This window comes from Mustela putorius, unplaced genomic scaffold, assembly GCF_011764305.1.
Source record: "Mustela putorius furo isolate JIRA1106 unplaced genomic scaffold, ASM1176430v1.1 tig00000095_pilon_pilon_pilon, whole genome shotgun sequence".
NCBI lineage: Eukaryota > Metazoa > Chordata > Mammalia > Carnivora > Mustelidae > Mustela > Mustela putorius.
In genome coordinates, this window is record NW_025421280.1 from 25,853,606 (window position 1) to 25,873,849 (window position 20,244).

Here is a 20,244-nt window from a genome sequence, read left to right on the forward strand (position 1 = left end):
TGCAAAAGAGGCAGGCCTGAAAGAGCCTGGCTGCCTGGGGAACACCCACCCAGCGATCTGGCCCTGCCTTCTGAAGCAGACTCACTGTTTTCTAGAATTCTGAAATATACACAGTTGTTGTCCGAGCGCACATCTCTTGAGCAGTTCCGCTGGGCAGGAGTAGAGGTACCCCCTTCCCCAGCATTAGCTCAAAACAGGTACACTCCGTGACCCGGGGCTCAACGCCTGACTGCATAGATAATTTTGTGTTTCCGTCTTTATACATTTGGTGCATCTTTGGGTCAAAATACCAGGAAATACCTCTCCTTGCTTCACGTTTCTATCTCTCCACCATCCTATCCTGAAGCAGAGGTGACCACACGGGGAGAGGGGGAAGGTGCAGGACAGGGTGGAGCAGGAAGAAAGGTCGTCCTGGCCCAACAGGGTGGAGAAGGGCATGGGGGGTGGGGGCGGGGGTGATGCAGGGACAGGGACCCTGTACGGAGAGCTGGGGTCCAAGCGAGGAGAGGAGATCATCCTGCATGGGAGGTCGGGTGCGGGGCATGGACGGGATACGAGGGAGGTGACATACAGGGCTCCATCCATCAAATCAGCAAATCTGTTACAGAACAAGGGAGCCCGTTTCCTCATCATCTGAGAAGGGAGGGGCCAATTTGGAGAGGCAGGTAACTAGAATGCTGGAGGATATCCCATGGTGGAGGATAACAATTAGAGCCATCGCTGTGCGACTGTGGAATTCAACACATAAAGATGAGCCCATGCGTTTAGATGGAAATGTCCCTAGCTGTCACTGGGAGTGCCGTGGAGCAGCAGCCCCTCCAAGGCCCCCAGCACCCCTAGCTTCTCAACCCAGCTTCCCCCGAAAAGGAACCAGAGCACCTGGACAAGAGGCCCGATTCCAGGGCCCAGGCAGGGAAAGTCAAAAATGAACAAGTTTCTCCAGAAAGCAGGCAAGTGAGTGCTCAAGGGATGATGGAGACATGCCGGGAGCACTTGGAGCCAGCTTGGGGGAGCTCCCAGGGCCCGACGGTCAGCAACTGCGGTGGCAACAGCACACCCAGGTGTAAGTAAGTGGACACGCTGATTATCCCACGAGGAAAGGGGTATTTTCAGAGATCCAGATAAGTTGTCCACAAAACACTTTTTCCCTTAAAAAGAGAAAAAGAGTAAGGAAGGAAGACTGGCAGACACTGCTTCATCCATTGACCCAAGTAAGCCTCCCAGCTCGTGGGGCAGGTGGGAAGCCTGCAGCCCCCGAGCTTCTGATGGGAACACACCACCATGTCTGTCCATCCGTCCGTGAGGTTCCTGCCAAAGAAACGTCACACAGACGACTGAGCCGCTGATGCCAGTGCTCTTGACATGGGAATTGTCCATTTCCCCCGAGCAAAGGATTGTTTGCAAAGAAAATACAATACTCTGTAACTTGGGCTTTTCTTCCAAGAAGCCTGCCATAGAGCTCTCTGTCGAGCCCACCCTCGGATTTGGGGAGGGATCTGGGTCAACAACAAGCACCCCCAGCCCTTTAGTGCCGGGAGTGGGGGAGCAGGCGGAGGAGGGCAGCGCACGGCAAGAGAAAGCGTGCTGTGTTTTTCTTTCACTAACTCCGTTGGTTTCCCGGTTTTCTCACCTTGGCTCTCGGGGCACCAAGGAAATGGAAGGAGTTTGTTTCAACTACGGGGCAGCCAACTATGGGCACCCCACATTCTCGATCCTAAACATGAATGGGGGTGGAGATGGGAAAGAAAGAAAGCTGGAGAGGCAGACGGGCCGATCGCAAAGGGACGCTTCAGCCACCTTAACACAGCAAGAGTCTCTCTGCTGTGTTACTCTCACGCTGTGTCTCTGGACACAGACCAGAGGGAATCGAGGCCAGAAAAGAACCAAGCAGGGAGGGCTGTGATCAGACCCCCCTGTGGAGAGAGTGTTTTGACAGCTGAGTGGGGCTGGACTGGGGGGTCCCGGGGAGGTACTGAGGACGCATGAAGCACCTGTCCCGCATGAGCCCCCAAGCAAGGTGAGATCACAGCTTCACTGGGAGAACAGGACTTTTTCCTGCTCAACTTGGCAAGTAACCTTTCTATTGTCCAGGAAGGGGGCTTTTGTAGAGAGCTTTCTAGAAGGTGTCTGGATTTTTTACCCTGCAGCTTTTCCCAGGTGTGTGTACATGTGTGTGCCTGTGTACTTGTAGGTGTGTATACGTGTGTGTGCCTGTGTACATGTGTGTACATGTATGACTGTGTGTGTGCATGTGTGCATCTGGGTGTGTGTGTGTATGTGTATGTGCACGCACTACACAGAGCTCCTCTATAAGCAACGGGGGGTCACCCATGCTGTTAAAATGACTTATGCAGGGGTCCCTGGGTGGCTCAGTCTGTTAAGCATCTGCCTTCACCTCAGATCATGATCCCAGGGTCCTGGGATCCAGCCCTGCATTGGGCTCCCTGGTCTACAGGAAGCCTGCTTCTCCCTCTCCCACTCCCTCTGCTTGCGCTCTCTCTCTCTCTGTCACTGTCAAATAAATAAATAAAATATTTTTTAAAAAATGACTTGCGTAAAAATCACAGTGGGGCTTGTCTTTTGGCTCGGGGCCTCCTCAGGTTTAAGCTTGGTACGTCTCCCAAGAAGGGTCTCTGCAGCCTCTGAGATACACCGACAGCCCTGGGAGAGGACAAACTCGTCACACACTTCGAATTTGCACCCATCACCAGCATCCTCAGGCTAACCTTTTAAAAGGGAGTCCAGTCCTGTGAATATCCTTGCCCTTTGGGCATCTGACTCTTTGTTTGGGCTCAGGTCATATCAGGGTCCAGAGATCGAGACCCCTGTTGAGTTAGGCTCTGTGCCCAGCGGGGAATCTGCTTGAGATTCTCTCTCTCTCCATCCCCCTGCCCCTCTCCCCCGCTCATGTTCTCCCTCTGCCTCTCTCTTCCTCTCTGAAGTAAATAAATAAATCGTTAAGTCTCTAAAATATATCACTATTTTTGTGACCCAATTTTGGCATCTCATTTTTTAGTGGCTTTGGGAGGCCTCGAAGAATGCGTGTGGCCCACTGTCTGTCGGCATCTGAGTTTTGTAAAAAGTAGGTTGGAAGATGCAGTCAGGTATGACCACCCCTCAGTGTGGGAAGCTGCTTTCCATTGACCCTCTCCGCCGTGCCCCTGTGCTTGCTTAAACCCCTCCTGGATGAGCAACTCATCACTCTGCAAAGTAGCCTGGCTCCCGCGTGAGGCTCTCAGCCTGTTGCCAAGTCCCCCGGCAGAGAGGCAGGGAAGCAGCCCAGGACGAGGCCGGCAGACATCTGAAATTGGCCATTGTGATCCCCTTCTGTGTTTCTTTCTCCTCTTTCTCCTGTGTTCCTCTACAACATGGTTCCGGGACCATTTTTAACCTTCTGGAAAATCACCTTTAGCTAGGAGTCCACTCGTGATGGACCTCATGGTGGTACAGCTCCCAGAACGAGACACGTTCTCAAGGGGTCTGCCGGCCGTCGGATGCTCACCATTCAAAAAGATGGAGATTCCTGGGCTTTTCATAGCCACCACACCAATGCTGAGCTCCCAGCCATTAAATGTCCAGCTCCCCATTCTCCACCGCCCACTGTCCCTGGCCGGGCAGTGACTGCCACTGGGGACACTTGCAATGCACTTGCTCACAGCCCTGGTGGCATCCATGGATTTCCTCCTCCCGGAATGAAAGGTCCCCTCTGCTGGCCCGGTCCGTGAGGCTTCGGCCAGCCAGAAGAGCAGCAAGTAGGGGGTGGTTTCAACCAGGAGTGGGGTGCTAACATTCACTAGTGACCGCCCCCCTCCACCCTGGACATGTCTGTGCACGAACATATCACCCTCAGGGGCCAGTCTTTTTTTTTTCTTAATTAACATATTATTTGTTTCAGGGGTACAGGTCTGTGATTCATCAGGCTTACACAATTCACAGCACTCACCACAGCACATACCCTCCCCAGTGTCCATCACCCAGCCACCCCATCCCTCCCACCCCCTCTGCTCCAGCAGCCCTCCGCTTCTTTCCTGAGATTAAGAGTCTCTTATGGTTTGTCTCCTTCTCTGGTTTTGTCTCATTTCATTTTCCCCTCTCTTCCCCTATGATCTTCTGTCTTGTTTATCAGATGCCACGTATCAGTGAGATCATATCATAATTGTCTTTATCTGATTGACTTATTTTGCTTAGGATAATACCCTCTGGTTCCATCCACGTCATTGCAAATGGCAGGATTTCGTGGTTTTGATGGCTGCATAGTATTCCATTATATATATAGATATCTATCTATCTATCTATATATATATATCTTCTATACATCTTCTTTATCTATTCATCTGTGGATGGACATCTGGGCTCTTCCCATAGTTTGGGTATTGCTGACATTGCTGCTATAAACATTCAGGTGCATGTACCCCCTTTGGATCACTACATTTGTATTTTTGGGGTAAATGCCCATAGTGCAATTGCTGGGTCATAGGGTAGCTCTATTTTCAACTTTTTGAGGAATCTCCATACTGTTTTCCAGAATGGCTGCCCCAGCCTGCATTCCCACCAACAGAGTAGGAGCGTTCCAGGGGTCAGTCTTTTTGTGCCAATTTTCCTGCACGGAGATGGTCTTGATTGCAAAGGCCAGAGGCGGAAAAATCAGAAGAGAGCTCTAACAGACATATTTCAGTTTCTAAACACATTCTGTTTTGGTTTTACTTTTTTTTTTCTTCTCTCTCTCCAAAGCTGTTTGGAAGTCCGAGTTATATAAAACAACCTCTGGCCACCCCACCCATCTCAGCCCAAATGACATGCAAACTTCTGGCCCAACGTGGAGCCACACCCCACCCCGTCCCCTCGCGCTGCACAGCTGTTTCCTTTTAGTCCTGCTAGCCTAGTGTCAACAGGAATGTGGCCTGCCTATGGAGGAAGAGAACTTTCCACACCCTCCTCAACGGTAAGAGTGTCCTGGGTACACATGTCCAAAAAATATGGCAAAGGCAGTCTCAGCCCTTAATCAAAGCCAAAGCCAAATGGCACACAACCTTGGCCTCGGTGACCCTCATTAGGAAAGTCCTTTGTTCCTTTGCAAAGCTTGTTGGTCTGGGGCTGTCATTCATTCAACAAAAATTGCTTCTGTCCTTGCGTGCCAGGCCCTGGGGCACAGGATGGCGGGAGAGGCAAGAGACCACTCTTGACTCTCATTGGGGTTCCTGTTCCTTGTTTGTTCTGTCCCTAAAGGTGAGCAGCGTCCTCGTGGAGAGAGAACTGGAGTCCTGGATTTCCAACCCAGCTCAGACACCTGGCATTTGCATCCTTTGGAGCAAGTTATTCAAGACCCAGATTCCCCATCCATGAAGAGAAGTAATAATCTCGACCCTGCCTACACAATGGGATCCTTGCAAGGAAGACATGGAGATCCTATGTATGAGGAAGCTGGGCAACATGCAAAAGTGTGGGAGGAGGGGGAAGACTGCTCTCAGAAGCCACACGGACTTCATAGCTCAATGGCCTCCTTCAGCGCCTCTATCCCCTCCACTCTGAGGCCAAGACATGACCTGATCTGTACATTTTTGATAGATAAACTAGGCATGCTCAGCCCAGTTCCGCACTTACCTGGTGTCTTCAACTCTAACAACTCACACAAGAAACAGAAAACCCCATTAGCTCTATAGGATACTAAACATTTCGATCTACCTTATTAGAAATCCCTGTCTCCCCCAGACAGCCCAAGAACTCAACAAATATAAACCCAGCCATGCCTTTAGGGATCCTGAAGTTTCCAAATCATTCCCCTACCCTGCGCCATCTTGCCAGACATTTTGCTGGTTTCTCTTTTGCCCCCATGAGATCCTTCTAGGAGCACCAAATCTGATCTTCAGCCTATGACTAGAATTGGCAAATGGTCCCAAGGAAGAAAATAGCTGGTGACAGCCCACTGGCTTCTGAAGATCTCTCCCTTCTGTGGGATTCTTTCAAAGAACAAGCTTTTGGTTTCATTGATTTTCTCTATTGATTCCCTGTTTTCAATCCCATTGCTTTCTGCTCTCATTCTTGATATCTCTCTTCTTCTGCTTATTTTGGGTTTAATTTGTTTTTCCTTTTCTCGTTTCCTAGGGTAGAAGCTTCACAGACTGATTTCAGGTCTTTCTTCTTTTCTAATATACACATTCCATTGCTATAACTTTCCCTCTAGGCACTGCTTTAGCTGCATCCCACAAGCTTTGATAAGTTGTGTTCTCATCTTCATTTAGTTCAAAATATTTTTTTAAAGATTTTATGTATTTATTTGACAGACAGAGATCACAGGTGGGCAGAGAGGCAGGCAGAGAGAGGAAGAGAAGCAGGATCCCAGGACCCTGGGGTCATGACCTGAGCCGAAGGCAGAGGCTTTAACCCAGTGAGCCACCCAGGTGACCTGCATTTAGTTCAAAATATTTTCTAATTTCACTTGAGACATCTGCTTTGGCCTAGGTGTTACTTAGAAGTGTGTTGTTTAATCTCTAAGTATTTGGGGGATCTCCTAGCCATCCTTCTGTAACTGACTTCTAGTTTAATTCTGTTGTGATCTGAGAGCTCCTTCTGTAACTGACTTCTAGTTTAATTCTGTTGTGATCTGAGAGCAAACTGTTGTGTGATTTCTGCTCTTTTAAATTTGTTAAGGTGTGTTTTATGGCCCAGAATGTGGTCTGTGTTGGTGAATGTTCCATGTGAGCTTGAGAAAAGTTTGTATCCAGCTGTCAATGAAGTAGTCTATAGATGTCCATTGTAGCCAATCAACTGATGAATTTATGATTTAGTGTCTGACATTAATTTGGGAGAAATTTTCATTCGTTATCATCTCAAATATTTCTACTGTCCCTTTCTCACCTTTTCTGGAATTTCCATCATTCATACGGTAAACATTTTATCATTGTCCCACAATCCTTGCATATTCTGTTCTGCTTCTCAGTCTTGGTTCCCTTTGCTTTTCATTTGGGGTGGTTTCTATTGATAGATCCTCACGCTCAGAGATTTCCTCTGCCACGTGCAATCCACTGGTCAACCCGTAGGCATTCTTCATTTCTATTACAGTGTTTTTCTCCCTAGCAATTCTTTTTGGTTCTTTTGTAGGATTTCCATCTCTATGCTTACACATTTCCCATCTGTTCTTGCATGCTGTCTAACTTATCCATTAGAGCCCTTACATATTAACCAGAGTTTAATTTGAGTTTTAAATTCCCAGTCTGTTAATTCCAGTATCCCTGCCAGGTCTGGTTTCTGGTGCTTGCTCTTTTTCTCCAAAGTGTGTTTTTCACTTTTTAGTGTGCCTCATAACTTGTTACACTTTGTGGCCAAACACAATGTACTGGGTAAAAGGAACTGCTGTACATAGGCCTTTAGTAAGGTGCTGATGAGGTGTGGGGGAGGGGGAGTGATCTGCAGTAGGGCCAAGTCTTTCAGTGGACCTGTGTCCCAGAACCTCACATTGCGTCTCAGCTCCCCGAATCTGACTCCCACCACCACACCTTCACTTCACACACACACCGCTAGGCAGGACAGGATGGCTAGAATGGGCTTGAGGTGGGTATCTCCCTTTCTCCAGGTCAGGTAGGCTCTGGTTAAGTAGTTTCTCCCAAGGGCAGACCTTGTGAAGAACGGGCTGCTCTGCATATTTCAAAATGGCCCCTCTCCTCCTCCTCCTGCCACCTGCTAGAGCCATGAGAGGATTTCTCTCTGAAATTCACTGCGAAGCAGGTTGAGTTTCTAGAGAGAAAACCCACAGCAGTGTGGGGGGCCCTTGATGGCTGGGTCTCCCTGGAGGTGTTAACTCTCAAAGTAGTCCACATTGACCTTCTAGCAATTTGCCAGTTAGATTTCAGGTTTTCCTTCCCCAGTTGGGTTCCCAGTAGCTTGTGGCGCTCTGTATTTGTTTGTTGGTCTCTCTAATTTGGGGAGTAGTGGTTGCTCTGTGACCTGACTTCTCTTATGGATCGCTAAGAAGAGTTGTTGCTTTTTTTTTTTTTTTTTAAGATTATTTATTTGAGAAAGAGAGAGAGAGCACAACCAGGGGGAGCAGCAGAGGCAGAAGGAGAAGCAGGCTCCCCACCAAGCAGGCTCGATTCCAGGACCCTGGGATCATGACCTGAGCTGAAGGCAGACACTTAACCCACTTGAGCCCCGTAGGTGCCCTGAGAGTTGTTACTTTTTCTGTGTGTTCAGTTCTGGTATCTCCTCCTTTTACTTCAGGTGATCACCAGGTCCCGACTTCAAGGTGCTATTCCAGCAGTGAGTTGGGAAAACTCAGATCTCCTTACCAAGACATTTAAGGTCCTTTTCAGTCACAATATGTCCATGGCCCCAAGGTCCCCTCCCACTCCTACTTCCCTGATCCATGCCAAGTCAGGTCTTGCAATTCTTTCTTTTTTTTTTTTTTTTTAAGATTTTATTTATTTGAGAGAAATTTATTGAGAGAGATCACAAGCAGGCAGAGAGGCAGGCAGAGAGGAAGAAGCAGGCTCCCTGCTGAGCAGAGAGCCCGATGCGGGGCTCGATCCCAGGACTCCGAGTTCATGACCTGCGCCGAAGGCAGCAGCTTAACCCGCTGAGCCATCCAGGCGCCCCTTGCAATTATTTCTATAAGGAATCTATTCCTTCCCACACCAGAGACTGCAATTCCCAGCTCAGGCTGGGCTGTAATAGGACTCTGGTCATTGGTCTGGAAACATCGAGGGAAGGTGGGGCAAAGGTTGGCAAATATCATCTCTACCTCATGTACAGTCTCTGCACGGAAGCAGTCTGGTGCTTCTCTCAGGAAATGGCTAGTCTCCTTCAGTGAGGGGACTGGGACTTCTGCCTGCTTAAAGCATTCAGGGGAATATTGGGGATAAAGATTCCATCTTTATCCCAGGTCCAGGTCCTTTTCTTTCCTGACAAAAGCCCTGACTTTGGCAGGGGAGACCATCCCAGGAGGCAGCTTATCTCCTCTGGGGCTTTGCCACTCTGGCACAAGCAAATCCAAGGGACAAATGTCAGCACATTCTACCCAGTAACTGCAGGTCCATCTCTTGAAACTTTTCCGTGAAGGCCCTCTGGTTTTTACAGCACATCACAAGTTGGTGGTTTCATTTTTTTTTTTCAAAGATCTTTCATCATTACTAGAAGCCAGTTAACTTAACAACTCTTACAAGTACTGCAGGCTCCAGGCGTCCGTGTGGTAAAGCTTTCACATGACCCAACACCTCTCCTGGACCTCATCCCAACCCCCCCGCAGGCAAGTCTTGGTAATGATGACACTATAGCATGGCCTGGTTTGTGGCCGAACCACCTGCCACCACCAACAGGGACTTCGCAGCCATTGGTCAATGACTGCTCCCGATTTCAAGACCCATTTGAAGGTCCTGCTTTTTAAGGCCACTTTTAGTACCAAATGCTTAGTCGGAGTCACTCCCCAAATCAAAGCCTGAGACAAGGACTCACGTTTTGGTTAGTTTATCTGGGAAGTGGTCCCACAAGGAACAGGAAGGAAGGACTGGGGAGGGTAAACCAGGAAGGAAAGGATTGACCAGGGTCATGGGCACCAGCGGCATGGTGTGAACGCACCATACACCCCCCGGAACTGTCCACCCACGGATCAGGTGGAGCAGCCTTTCCCCACCGGTTGCTGCCCCCCACTGGTTGCCTTAGGAAGCGCCAAGTCCCCAGCACTTTGGGGCTACGCACACTCCCAGGCTGAGTGAGCTAATATCCTAAACTGATGTATTCCCAGGCTTGGATAGACATGACTTAGGAGACCAACAACTCACAGAAACAACAGAACCAGCTTGAATATTCTGTACATTGCATTCTCTGATGTTTTACTGGCCACTACGGACAACGCTGCTTCTGCTGGATGAAGCACGAGTCTCTCCAGGACAGTATTTTCCAAGTCTCCATCATCAGTTTTCTCTTCCCTTATTCTGAGAGCTGCAATCATCACACATTGCCCATAAATGCGTCTCCCGGACAGAGCCTGCTCATCGGGGGTTCCCTTTCACGTGTGATGTTCACTCCTGACCGGTATGGGTGGCCTGGGAAAGGCGGTGGCAGAGACAGATGCTAACTGATTTCTCACCACCATTCTCACTGTAACTGCTCCACCGGTCAGCCCCGTCGGGTAGCGGTCAGGCACTCAGCCTGGCAAAGACACATCTGTCTGATGTCTTTAATCATCAGGACTGAAGCTTTTTTTTTTAAAGATTTCATTTATTTATTTGACAGAGAGAGAGAGAGAGAGAGAGAGAGAGAGAGAGTACAAGCAGGGGGAGGGGAAAGAGAGAAGCAGGCTTCCTGCCGAGTAGGGAGCCTGCTTTAAGGCTCCATCCCAGGACCCTGGGATCATGACTTGAGCCAAAGGCAGATGTTAATGACTGAGCCACCCAGGCACCCCAGGACTAAAGCTTCTAAACTTGTCTCAAACTCCAGCTGTATCTTGACCACTGTCAATGTCCCATCATGTGCAGTCAGCCAGGAGTTGAGGGATGGGGGATCAGGCTCACTGGGGCCTTGCTGGGAGCACTGTCACGGCGCCTGGAGGGACAATTGCTGGGAAAACATTTTTTAAAAATGAAAACCAGGTTGTGTTCTCAGGAGGGCAGCAGCTCCAAGTCTAAGTCAAGGTAGCTGTTTGTCTCCACAGGGCTGGGCCTGGCCATGCCAACAGAAGGTCCTCTGGAACGAAGCTTCAACTCACATTATGTTCCTTCCATTCGGCAATGCGTTCTGCACTCACTCTATCCGTCTAGCTGCAATGCAGAGAGCTAATGCTGGGGCTGAGATACTCACCCTTCATGAGTCAGCTCCTTCCCTGGGGCTCTTTAAGATTGACTGGGGAGTTTCGGTTTGGAAAAAACTAAAGATTGCTCAACCTGTGAAGAGACTTAATTCCAACACACTGCACTCAGAGTAGAATACAGGCTTATGAGGACCCTTCTGGGGCCATCGATAATGGCCTTCCCTTTGTCCCCGGAGTATGAAGGCAGGCTGAGTAATCAAATGACAACATCTCTAAAGCAGCCTTCTTCGTGTTGATGAAAAAAGGAAATCTTACAAAACATCAGGGAGTGGTTATAAAATCCAGAGCAATTTCAAAACAAGAGTGATAAGAATGCTTGGCTAAGGACCGAAGTGGCTGCTAAGCCCCGGACCCTAGGGGGCCTGGCGTGGATTCCGTGGAGGGCAGGAAGCACGAAGTGGGCTTCCCCAGGACTCAGGAAGGTTCACCAGCCAGGTGGAAGCCATGGTGTATACCTGGGGCATGTGCCTCCTTCCTCCCTCCTGAGAAGCACCAAATCCACAAGGAGAAGGAACTGTGTGTGTGTGTGTTTCTTACTTTGAAAGCTGTGCAAGTGAAAATTTTTTCACGAAATACATATAAGCATTTCCTTTAAACCATACTTCTGGTAGGTCCTTATTCTAGTGTTTTTGTTACTGTTTTGAACTCCTGCAGTAGGAGGTAATCAGTCTCCCTGGAGAGGCACGACCAGAGAATTCTCCCTGGGAGCAGATCTCTGGATCTGGTCGCCACTCATTGGACCAGGGCCAGACTTTCCGGGGGATTCACCAAATGGCGTCTTGGATTACTGCCAAAGAACTCTAGCCGTACCAAACCAGACTAGAAAATATACTTTATTTTACATGTACAAATGTTGCCTCAAATTTATAACAGATAAGAAAAATATATACAAACTGTGGCTTAAAAGGAAAAGCAAAAAAAAATCCCAAATACCCCGCATTTGCACTGATGTCCAAATCATCCCAGGAAGCCGACTTTCTGTCTCTTGGGCCCCAGGCTCTCCTCCTTGTGTAGGACGCTCTGCAGGGAGGCGTGCAGCACCTTGCCCACTCGCTTGCCGGTCTGCGGGACAGAAGACAGCACACACCTGCCGGTGAGGCGCGCACCCGCACCAGGGAAGCCCCCCTCTCTGCCTGCTGGCCAGTCCAAACTGTATGTGTTCCATCTGCCTTCCAGGGCTTTTTACTTAGTGAAACAAATCAATAGGAAAGCAAACCCCCAACTACAACAACAGAGCAGTTACACTCTAGAAAGATCTCCGTACTGAAAACAAAAACAAAGAAAAAAAAACCAACCAACCAACCCCCAGGCAGTCAGCAGGAAACAGCCCAGGCAGCCTCGGCCTAATCGAGCTAAGCACTGCCGCTGCTGTGACAACACACAAAACTGTCAACCAGATCTGTCCCCGTGACTGCCACGTCCCACTGTAGCATGGCAAGGAGGCAGAGGGAGGCCACAGGGAATCAAGAGTGTGGCTAATGAAGGAACAGATGGTTCTGGGGACATGTCTGAACAAGCAGTTTCTCATTCACCCGCCACCAAATCTCCATGCAGAGCGGTTCGGATGGGCCCGAGCTGAGCCTGGCATCAGCCTCGGGTGTCATGCAGAGATGCTAAAGGCACGGAACGGTTGGAACAGGACACGTCAAGAGGTCAAACAACCCACCGAGTTCCTAATGAGCCCCTACGCAGAAGCTACACAGGGACCCCTCAGAAAACCACTCATATACAAAAGTCTTTCATAAAGAAATTAAGACTCACGGATCATTTGAAGACTCTGAGGAACCAACCCGCAGCCCCCCACCTTGTCGAGCCTGCCGTGTCCCCCAGCTTTTACCACTCCGCTGTGCTGAGCTCCACTCTCGGCAATATCAGGGAGAAAGCCGCTGGGGCCCAGACCCCCGCCAACCCTCCCGGTTCCAGGGGCCTTCTAACCCGGCCCCTCGCTGTCACACAGGGTGAGAGTCCAGGGATTACTGGAAACTTACACGGGAAGATCTCAGTCTAAAAGCGGGAAGTGATCAACTGTATGAAATGCAAAGTCAGGGCTAAGGTCCAAAGTGACTGTGGATAGATTTTTATCACAACATGAGAAAGAAAGGATGTCAGTCAATCAGTCAGGGGTGCTCACTGTCCATATACATGAAGGCAGAACCGAGGACAGGTGGGAGGAGACAGGCAGGACACCGGGACTTGGGAGGTTGGAATGTGAACGACAGAGACTGGCGGCAGCGGCCCGACATGCTGCGTGTCACAGCGGCACTTCCCCGTGGCCACCTCCTTGGTGAGACCCAAGCAATGAGACGGGGCCACGGTCCCCCCAGGAGGGTCTGCAGACCGCATTCGCCATGCCCCAGAGGAGGATGCAGCGCCGTGAACCGGAGCTCCGGCAGCCGCGGCAGACCTGCGTCTAAGGTGAAAATGGCTCAATGGGGCTGCAGGGGCAGGGACGGCTCTGGAAGCCCGCCTTCTGGTCTGAAGCTCAGCGCCACCATTTATGAGCTGGGAACCCTGTAGGCGAGTAACTTTATCTGCTACGCGTCTCAATTCCCACGTCTGGAAAATGAAAGATGACCACAGTAGCTGTCTCACAGGATGGCTGAGGACTAAATGACACAATACATTAAAAGCACTAAAAACCAAGGGGCTGGACATACGGTAAATGCACAATAAATTTTCACTATTACTTACTACTTTCATTGTTTTACCTACCAGAATTCTCATAAAAGTCTCCAGGGGGTGGGGAAGACTTCCCTCTAAGACAAGCCACAGTTGTCTAAAGAGATTTTTGGCAGCACTTAAAAAGTTTTTAAAGTGTGTTTGTTTAAAAAAAAAAAGAAAGAAAGAAAGAAAGAAAAAGAAAAAAGGGGCCCCTGATTGGCTCAGTGGGTTAAAGCCTCTGTCTTTGGCTTGGGTCATGATCCCAGGGTCCTGGGATTGAGCCCCATTATCAGGCTCTCTGCTCGGCAGGAAGCCTGCTTCCTCCTCTCTCTCTGCCTGCCTCTCTGCCTACTTGTGATCTCTGTCAAATAAATAAATAAAATCTTTAAAAACAAAAAACAAAAATCTAGCCAACTAACCGATGGGCCACAAAGGATACACACTGCCATGTGAGGCTAGACAACTGAGCTCCAGGCCCCCCAGCGAGCATGCGGAGAAGGGCTGCCATCTCCTGGGGAAGGACCCTGTGCCGTCCGCTCCCGCCTCCACGTCCTCACTGGCTCCTCGAGACCCAGGCGCACTGCTGCTGCCATCCTCCCCCGGAGATGTGCGAGCTGTGGCCCATAGCCAGGGCTCACGGTGGGGACTGAGTTCTCGACACCATATACACTGCCCAGCTTTGCTTTCAAATAAGACGATAGAAGAGAAAATGGACATTGAACACTTCGTGTCTTCAGTGAAAAGTCGCTGTTTCTAGGAATGAAGGAAAAGCATGCAAGGCCACCTGGCCTGCGATGAAGCGTGACCCCTGGGCCTGAGCTAGTTCCCAAGGCCAAACACCCAGGTCTGGCTCACTCGGGTCCTGGCGATTCAGATGGTCTGAGTCAGAGTCCTCCAAGACTTCTGGGAAGTTGAGAGGACACTGGTGAAGGTGAGTCTGGGAAGACACACGTGGTCCCTGCCGCAGGGGGGCTTTCAGGCCAGTCAGGGACACACATACCTCGATCAGTCAGCACTGAGCTGGAGCGCGCCCTACTGGGTGGGGCTGCCAGAGAGCCTGAGACCAGTGGGGAGCGATCCACCCCCAGGCAGCTGAGAGGATTTCCCAGTCGCCTCTATTTGAATACTTTTAGGCCCATGAAAATATGGGGAGGCGGCCAACTTTCAGCCCCATGCCTCCACCTTTCCTCACTCCTTTCAAAGGACAGGAAGTAGTCAGGCAGGAACCCAGTACCCTCATCAGATCACAAAAGCCTGGGATTTGCAGTCACAAGCAACTCCACGTTATCAGTCCCAACACTTTCATCCAGAGACATTGGATCAGAGAGGGCAAGGATGAGGGACAATGACTGACCGGTTCCTTACCTCCCAATCCGTAGCCCCTAACGCCTCTACCCTTGGCTAGGTCCGTAGACAACCAGCTCACACTGGCTATCCTCCAAGTGCTAAGTCTGGGGTCAAGGGTACAAAGGGAGAATTCCCACGGTGGAATCGAGAGGGCAAGAGGCAGCAAGCCTTCCCGTCAGGCGCCTGCACCTGCCTCAGAGGCAGAGCCTCACCTCCATCATCTCGAAGATGCTCTCTGGGTCCAGGCTGCCCTTCCCCACTTTTCTCATGCACGTCACGACTCCCGTGCTGGTCACGGACACCAGCAAGCTGGCCAAGGAGCAGGCCTCCTCTTGAAGAGTAGCGTCCACGACATGCCGATAGCCGATCTGCAAAGTCAGGGCAGCAGAGCACACAGGTGGGTAACACGCATTCCCGAACCCAACCCCTCACTGCCTCGTGGAAGGAGTAGCTACACCAGTGAAGAACCTGCACTGTCCATCCAAGGTCTTACTTTAGATTCTGCTCACATGGAAAACATCTAAAGCCATGTTCGATGATTCTACCACAGGCCACTATGGAAGCAGAATTACAAAAGCATGAGAAGGAAATATGGGGGACCGGGGTGGGGTTAGAGCTGTAAGTCAGAGACCATCCAAGTCACAGGCCACCAAGGGTCTCCAACAGAGGGGCACAGGGAGAAAGTGACACGTGAAGCCAGATGGACGTTTCACTGATGACAAAGATGAACCAAGAAGGTGCAAGCCAAGAGACATGCTCAAGAATGAGTCAAGGGACGCCTGGGTGGCTCAGTTGGTTAAGCAGCTGCCTTCGGCTTAGGTCATGATCCCAGCGTCGTGGGATCGAATCCCACATCGGGCTCCTTGCTCTGCAGGGAGCCTGCTTCTCCCTCTGCCACTCTGTCTGCCTGCGCTCGCTCTCTCTGACAAATAAATAAATAAAATCTTTAAAAAAAAAAAAAAGAATGAGTCAAGTGCCAGTGGCCTTGGTTGGTCCGAGTGCTGCTTTATACCCCAGCCTCAGGAAGGGATTTCAGGGAAATTAAACCTGGCCCACTCAGTCCTATTTTTATGGATCCTGTGTGGAATTAGGGACAGTTCAGCCAATCCAGGCTTTGGTGCACAGCCTTGGGTGTGCCAGGTACGTGACAGCATGACCGGACTGTAGGTTCCACAGGCCTCTGTGCACATGTAAAAACCACACGTGACAGGATGCCCAGGGGGGCTCAGTGGATTAACCCTCTGCCTTCAGCTCAGGTCGTGATCCCACTGGGATCGAGCCCCACATCGGGCTCTCTGCTCAGCGGGGAGCCTGCTTCCCTTCCCCTCTCTCTCTGCCTGCCTCTCTGCCTACTTGTGATCTCTGTCAAAATAAATAAAATCTTTTTTAAAAAAAGCAAAAAACCACACGTGATGTAATAGATCCCCAGATGCTGCTCCAAACCCTCACTGCATAGATGGGGACACTGGGGCCCACAGAGAGGACAGTGTTCACCTCTAACCTCCCTAGACCCACAGAATTGAGGGACTTAAGGGAAATGTGCGCACATGGTGTTTGAGTGAAACGCCTGGTAGGGAGGAGCTTAACAAACTCGGCTGCTAGCACCATGAATCCGCATGTGTATTCCTGGGACCCCGTCATGTCTTCTAAACAAACAAACAAACAAACAGAGCTGCTCATAGTTGGTAGTTTTTAATATAACCAAATGACTAGATTTGGATTAAAGCTACTTGTACGTGGTTTGTGAAACTGTTAACTTCTCAACCTATTAAGTAACCTTAATGAGTTGGGGTTGAAGAAGACCCACAGGGAATTCAAAAACCATCAGATACGGGGTGCCTGTGTGGCTCAGTGGCTTAAGCCTCTGCCTTTGTCTCAGGTCATGATATCAGGGTCTTGGGATCGAGCCCCACATCGGGCTCTCTGCTCAGCAGGCAGCCTGCCTCCCCCACTACCCCGCCTACTTGTGATCTCTCTGTGTCAAATAAATAAAATCTTAAAAAAAAAAAAAACAAAAAAAACAAAAAACAGATACCACCATGTACCTTGCACAGGGTGACAATGCAGGGGACATTCTCCACACTTAGCCGGATGCAGTCGTAGGGGTCATCTGAGAGTTCAATGTCCTTGGACCCCTCTTCATCCTCTAGAACACGAACTCTCGGTATCCTAGAAACAGAAGCACAATTAAAATTCCCACTTACTGTGAGGAAAAAAAAGAACTATCTCCCGAGACTGAGAATAGCAGTTGGAGTTCCCGTGCGTCACAAGTAAAGTCACACTCCACCTGTACTTTATCATCTTCGTCCCTATCGTCTCTGTCAGAAGTGCCCAGGCAAACTGCAGAGCACTGAAGAAAGGGGGTCTTCTCAAAAATGATGCTTGGTCAATCAGATATGCACATGAAAAAAAAAATCTTGATCTCTACCTCACACCATATACAAAAGTCCATACCAAGGGTGCCTGGGTGGCTCAATCAGTTAAGCGACAGCCTCTGGCTCAGGTCATGATCTCGGGGGTCCTATGATCGAGCCCCACATCAGGCTCTCTGCTCAGCAAGGAGTCTGCTTCTCCCTCTCCAGAGCTCCGTGATCTCTCTCTCTTTCACTATCTCTCAAATAAATAAATAAAATCTTAAAAAAAAAAAAAAGTCCATACCAAATGGACTACAGAGATAGAGGGGAAAGATAAAACAATAAAGCTTTTGTTTTTTTAATAAAGATTTTATTTATTTGAGAGAGAGACAGAGAATGAGCAGGAACAAGGTGAGGGGCAGAAGGAGAAGCAGACCCCCCACTGAGCAGGGAACCCAATTCGGGCTCCATCCCAGGACCCTGGGATCATGACCCAAGCCAAAGGCAGACGTTTAACCGACTGAGCCACCCAGGTGCCCAAACAATAAAGCTTTTAGAAGAAAAACTAAGGGGTGCCTGGGTGGCTCAGTCGGTTAAGCGTCTGCCTTCAGCTCAGGTCATGATCTCAAGGTCCTGGGATCGAGCCCTATTTTGGGCTCCCTGCTCAGTGGGGGGTCTGCTTGTTCCTTTCCCACTGCCCTTCCTTACTTCTTATGTGTGCTCTCCCTCTCTCGAATAAATAAATACTAAAAAAATAACCAAAAAACTAAAAACATCTTCCTGACCTTGGTGTGAACAAAGATTTCTTGAACAGACCCCAAAAAAGTCTTGCCATACAGGGAGAAAAAAACAATAGATTCAACTGCATTGAGGATTACAAAGAATTATGAAATCTACTGCACAAATTTTTATATGGTGCCATTCGTGAATAAAGCAATGAATCTTAACCTAAACGTGAATCCCTTCATGCTAAAATTACACAGGTGATGAGGGACTTCTTAGTGAATGCAATGAGTTATTACATGAGATTCTTTTTGGTCTTTGTTACTTTCATGCAGAAACTCATTTGTTCATCAGATTTGACATCTGAAGCCTTTGTATCCGAGATACTCTGCTTTTGGAAAATTAAGCGTGCCTGTGGAATCCACTATCGTAAAATACTACCATACAGTTGGATAACCCTCTAGTGTTTACTGAGATACTTTCCTGTTTATTATTTCACTGGGGGAAAAAAGCAATGAAATAGAGTTGTACATTTTAATCGCCTCTTACTCAGTTATGTTCCCCAAAAGACAGAAAAGACGAATGAAACTACGGTCAATGTTGTACTCATGTCCCCATTGTTCGAGTCTAACACACCATCTGACACAAGGAGGGACTCGTTTGTTGAACGAGATTTAATTACTTGTTCAAGGTCACAACACTAACGACTGTTGGAGCAATGACAGGACACAGGCCCTGGCCCCCGCAGCAGTGTTGGCTTCGCATCACTTGCTAGCCCAATGGCACCCGCCTATAGGAGGGCAGAGAAGCCAGAAACCCAGAGAAGAATGGACATGTGTGTGTGTATCTTCTTCCAAACCCACCAACCTTTCCACTTTCGACGTGTTGGCAGGTAAACAGATGACAAAGATATAATATGGGAAGCCAAGAGAAGTCCCAGCCCCTGAATACTGCCAAGGTGTCCATCTGCTCCGTATTTACATACACATTTGTCAAAATTAACGTATTAAGACCGACATAAGTGAAGAATATGTTCTGGAAGGTATTAGAAAGTGCTGCTGAAGGCTGATGAGAAAGCCTCAGGGCGAAGAGAACAGGAAGAGCTAATGTTTCTTTATTCTGTAAAGAGCGGCTTATGCTAGTGGAGGAGCTCCCAGAGCAGCAAGTTCTCCAGCGTGGTCTAAAGGGATAAACCTGACCTGTGTAATTTCCCTGGCCGGGGCCTCAGAACACAAGCTACACTTACTGTTTTTCATCTTGATCAAATGGATTTTAGAAATGGAATGATCCTCCCGTGTCAGGCGGATGTTCTATACTTTCAGAAGAGTATAATCATCATTAGGCAGAATAAAACGTTTTCTCAATGGCCCTCTGTACAATGTTTCCAAAAAAAATTGTTTTTAAGATTTTATTTATTTGACAGAGAGAGAGACAGCAAGAAAGGGAACACAAGCAGGGGGAGTGGGAGAGGGATAAGTAGGGGGAGTGGGAGAGGAAGAAGCAGGCCCCCCACTGAGCAGGGAGCCTGATATGGGGCTTGATTCCAGGACCCTGGGTCATGGCCTGAGCCAAAGGCAGATGCTTAATGACTGAGCCACCCACATGCACCAAATGTTTCAAAATTTTTTTAAAAATATGAACTTTTTGTCAAAAAATATCACTTAGATGTCTAGGGGCGCCTGGGTAGCTCAGTGGGTTAAACCCTCTGCCTTCGGCTCAGGTCATGATCCCAGGGTCCCTTGTGATCTCTATCAAATAAATAAATAAAATCTTAAAAAAAAAAAAAAAAAAAAAAGAAGTCTAAAAGATGGGATGCCTGGGTGGCTCAGTCAGTTAAGTTTCTGCATTCAGCCCAGGTCATGATCTTGTGGTCCTGGGATGCAGCTCCATATGGGGCTCCCTGCTCAGTGGGGAGAATGTGTCTCCCTCTTCCTCTGACCCTCCCCCCACTTATGCTCTGGCTCGCTTTGTCCCTCTCAAATAAACAAATAAAAAACCTCAAAAAAAAAAAAAAGCTAGATATTCCGGAACACAGAAAATATTTGTAAATGTGTGTGTGTGTGTGCGCACGTGTGTGTACATATGAGCTGACATATTACATAAAGAATTCCTACTGCAGCTTAAAAAAAAAAAAAAATCCCCACCAAACATAGAAGACTGACCACCTAATAGAAAAATAGGCAAAAGACTTGAACGGACTTCATAAAAGAGGCTATTCAAGGGGCGCCTGGGTGGCTCAGTTGTTAAGCATCTGCCTTCAGCTTGGGTCAAGATCCCTGGGTCCTGGGGTCGAGCACCGCATCGGGCTCCCTGCTCGACAGGGGGCCTGCTTCTCCGTCTCCCACACCTGCTGCTTACGTT

General features: G+C 49.0%; 1 protein-coding gene across 2 annotated transcripts in view; it reads right to left on the reverse strand.

Annotated features, from left to right (window-relative positions):
- Positions 1–11,615: 11,615 nt before the first annotated feature.
- Positions 11,616–20,244, reverse strand: part of EXOSC7 (exosome component 7) — a 34,530-nt gene continuing 25,901 nt past the window's right edge. For both annotated transcript variants that reach the window (XM_004760830.3, XM_013060532.2), the window contains exons 6-8: positions 16,852–16,975; positions 15,019–15,174; positions 11,616–11,860 (exon numbers count right to left, since the gene is read on the reverse strand). In XM_004760830.3, coding sequence (XP_004760887.1) covers positions 11,756–11,860; positions 15,019–15,174; positions 16,852–16,975 — 385 coding nt within the window. In that variant the 3' untranslated portion in view covers positions 11,616–11,755. The remainder of the gene's footprint in view (positions 11,861–15,018; positions 15,175–16,851; positions 16,976–20,244) is intronic.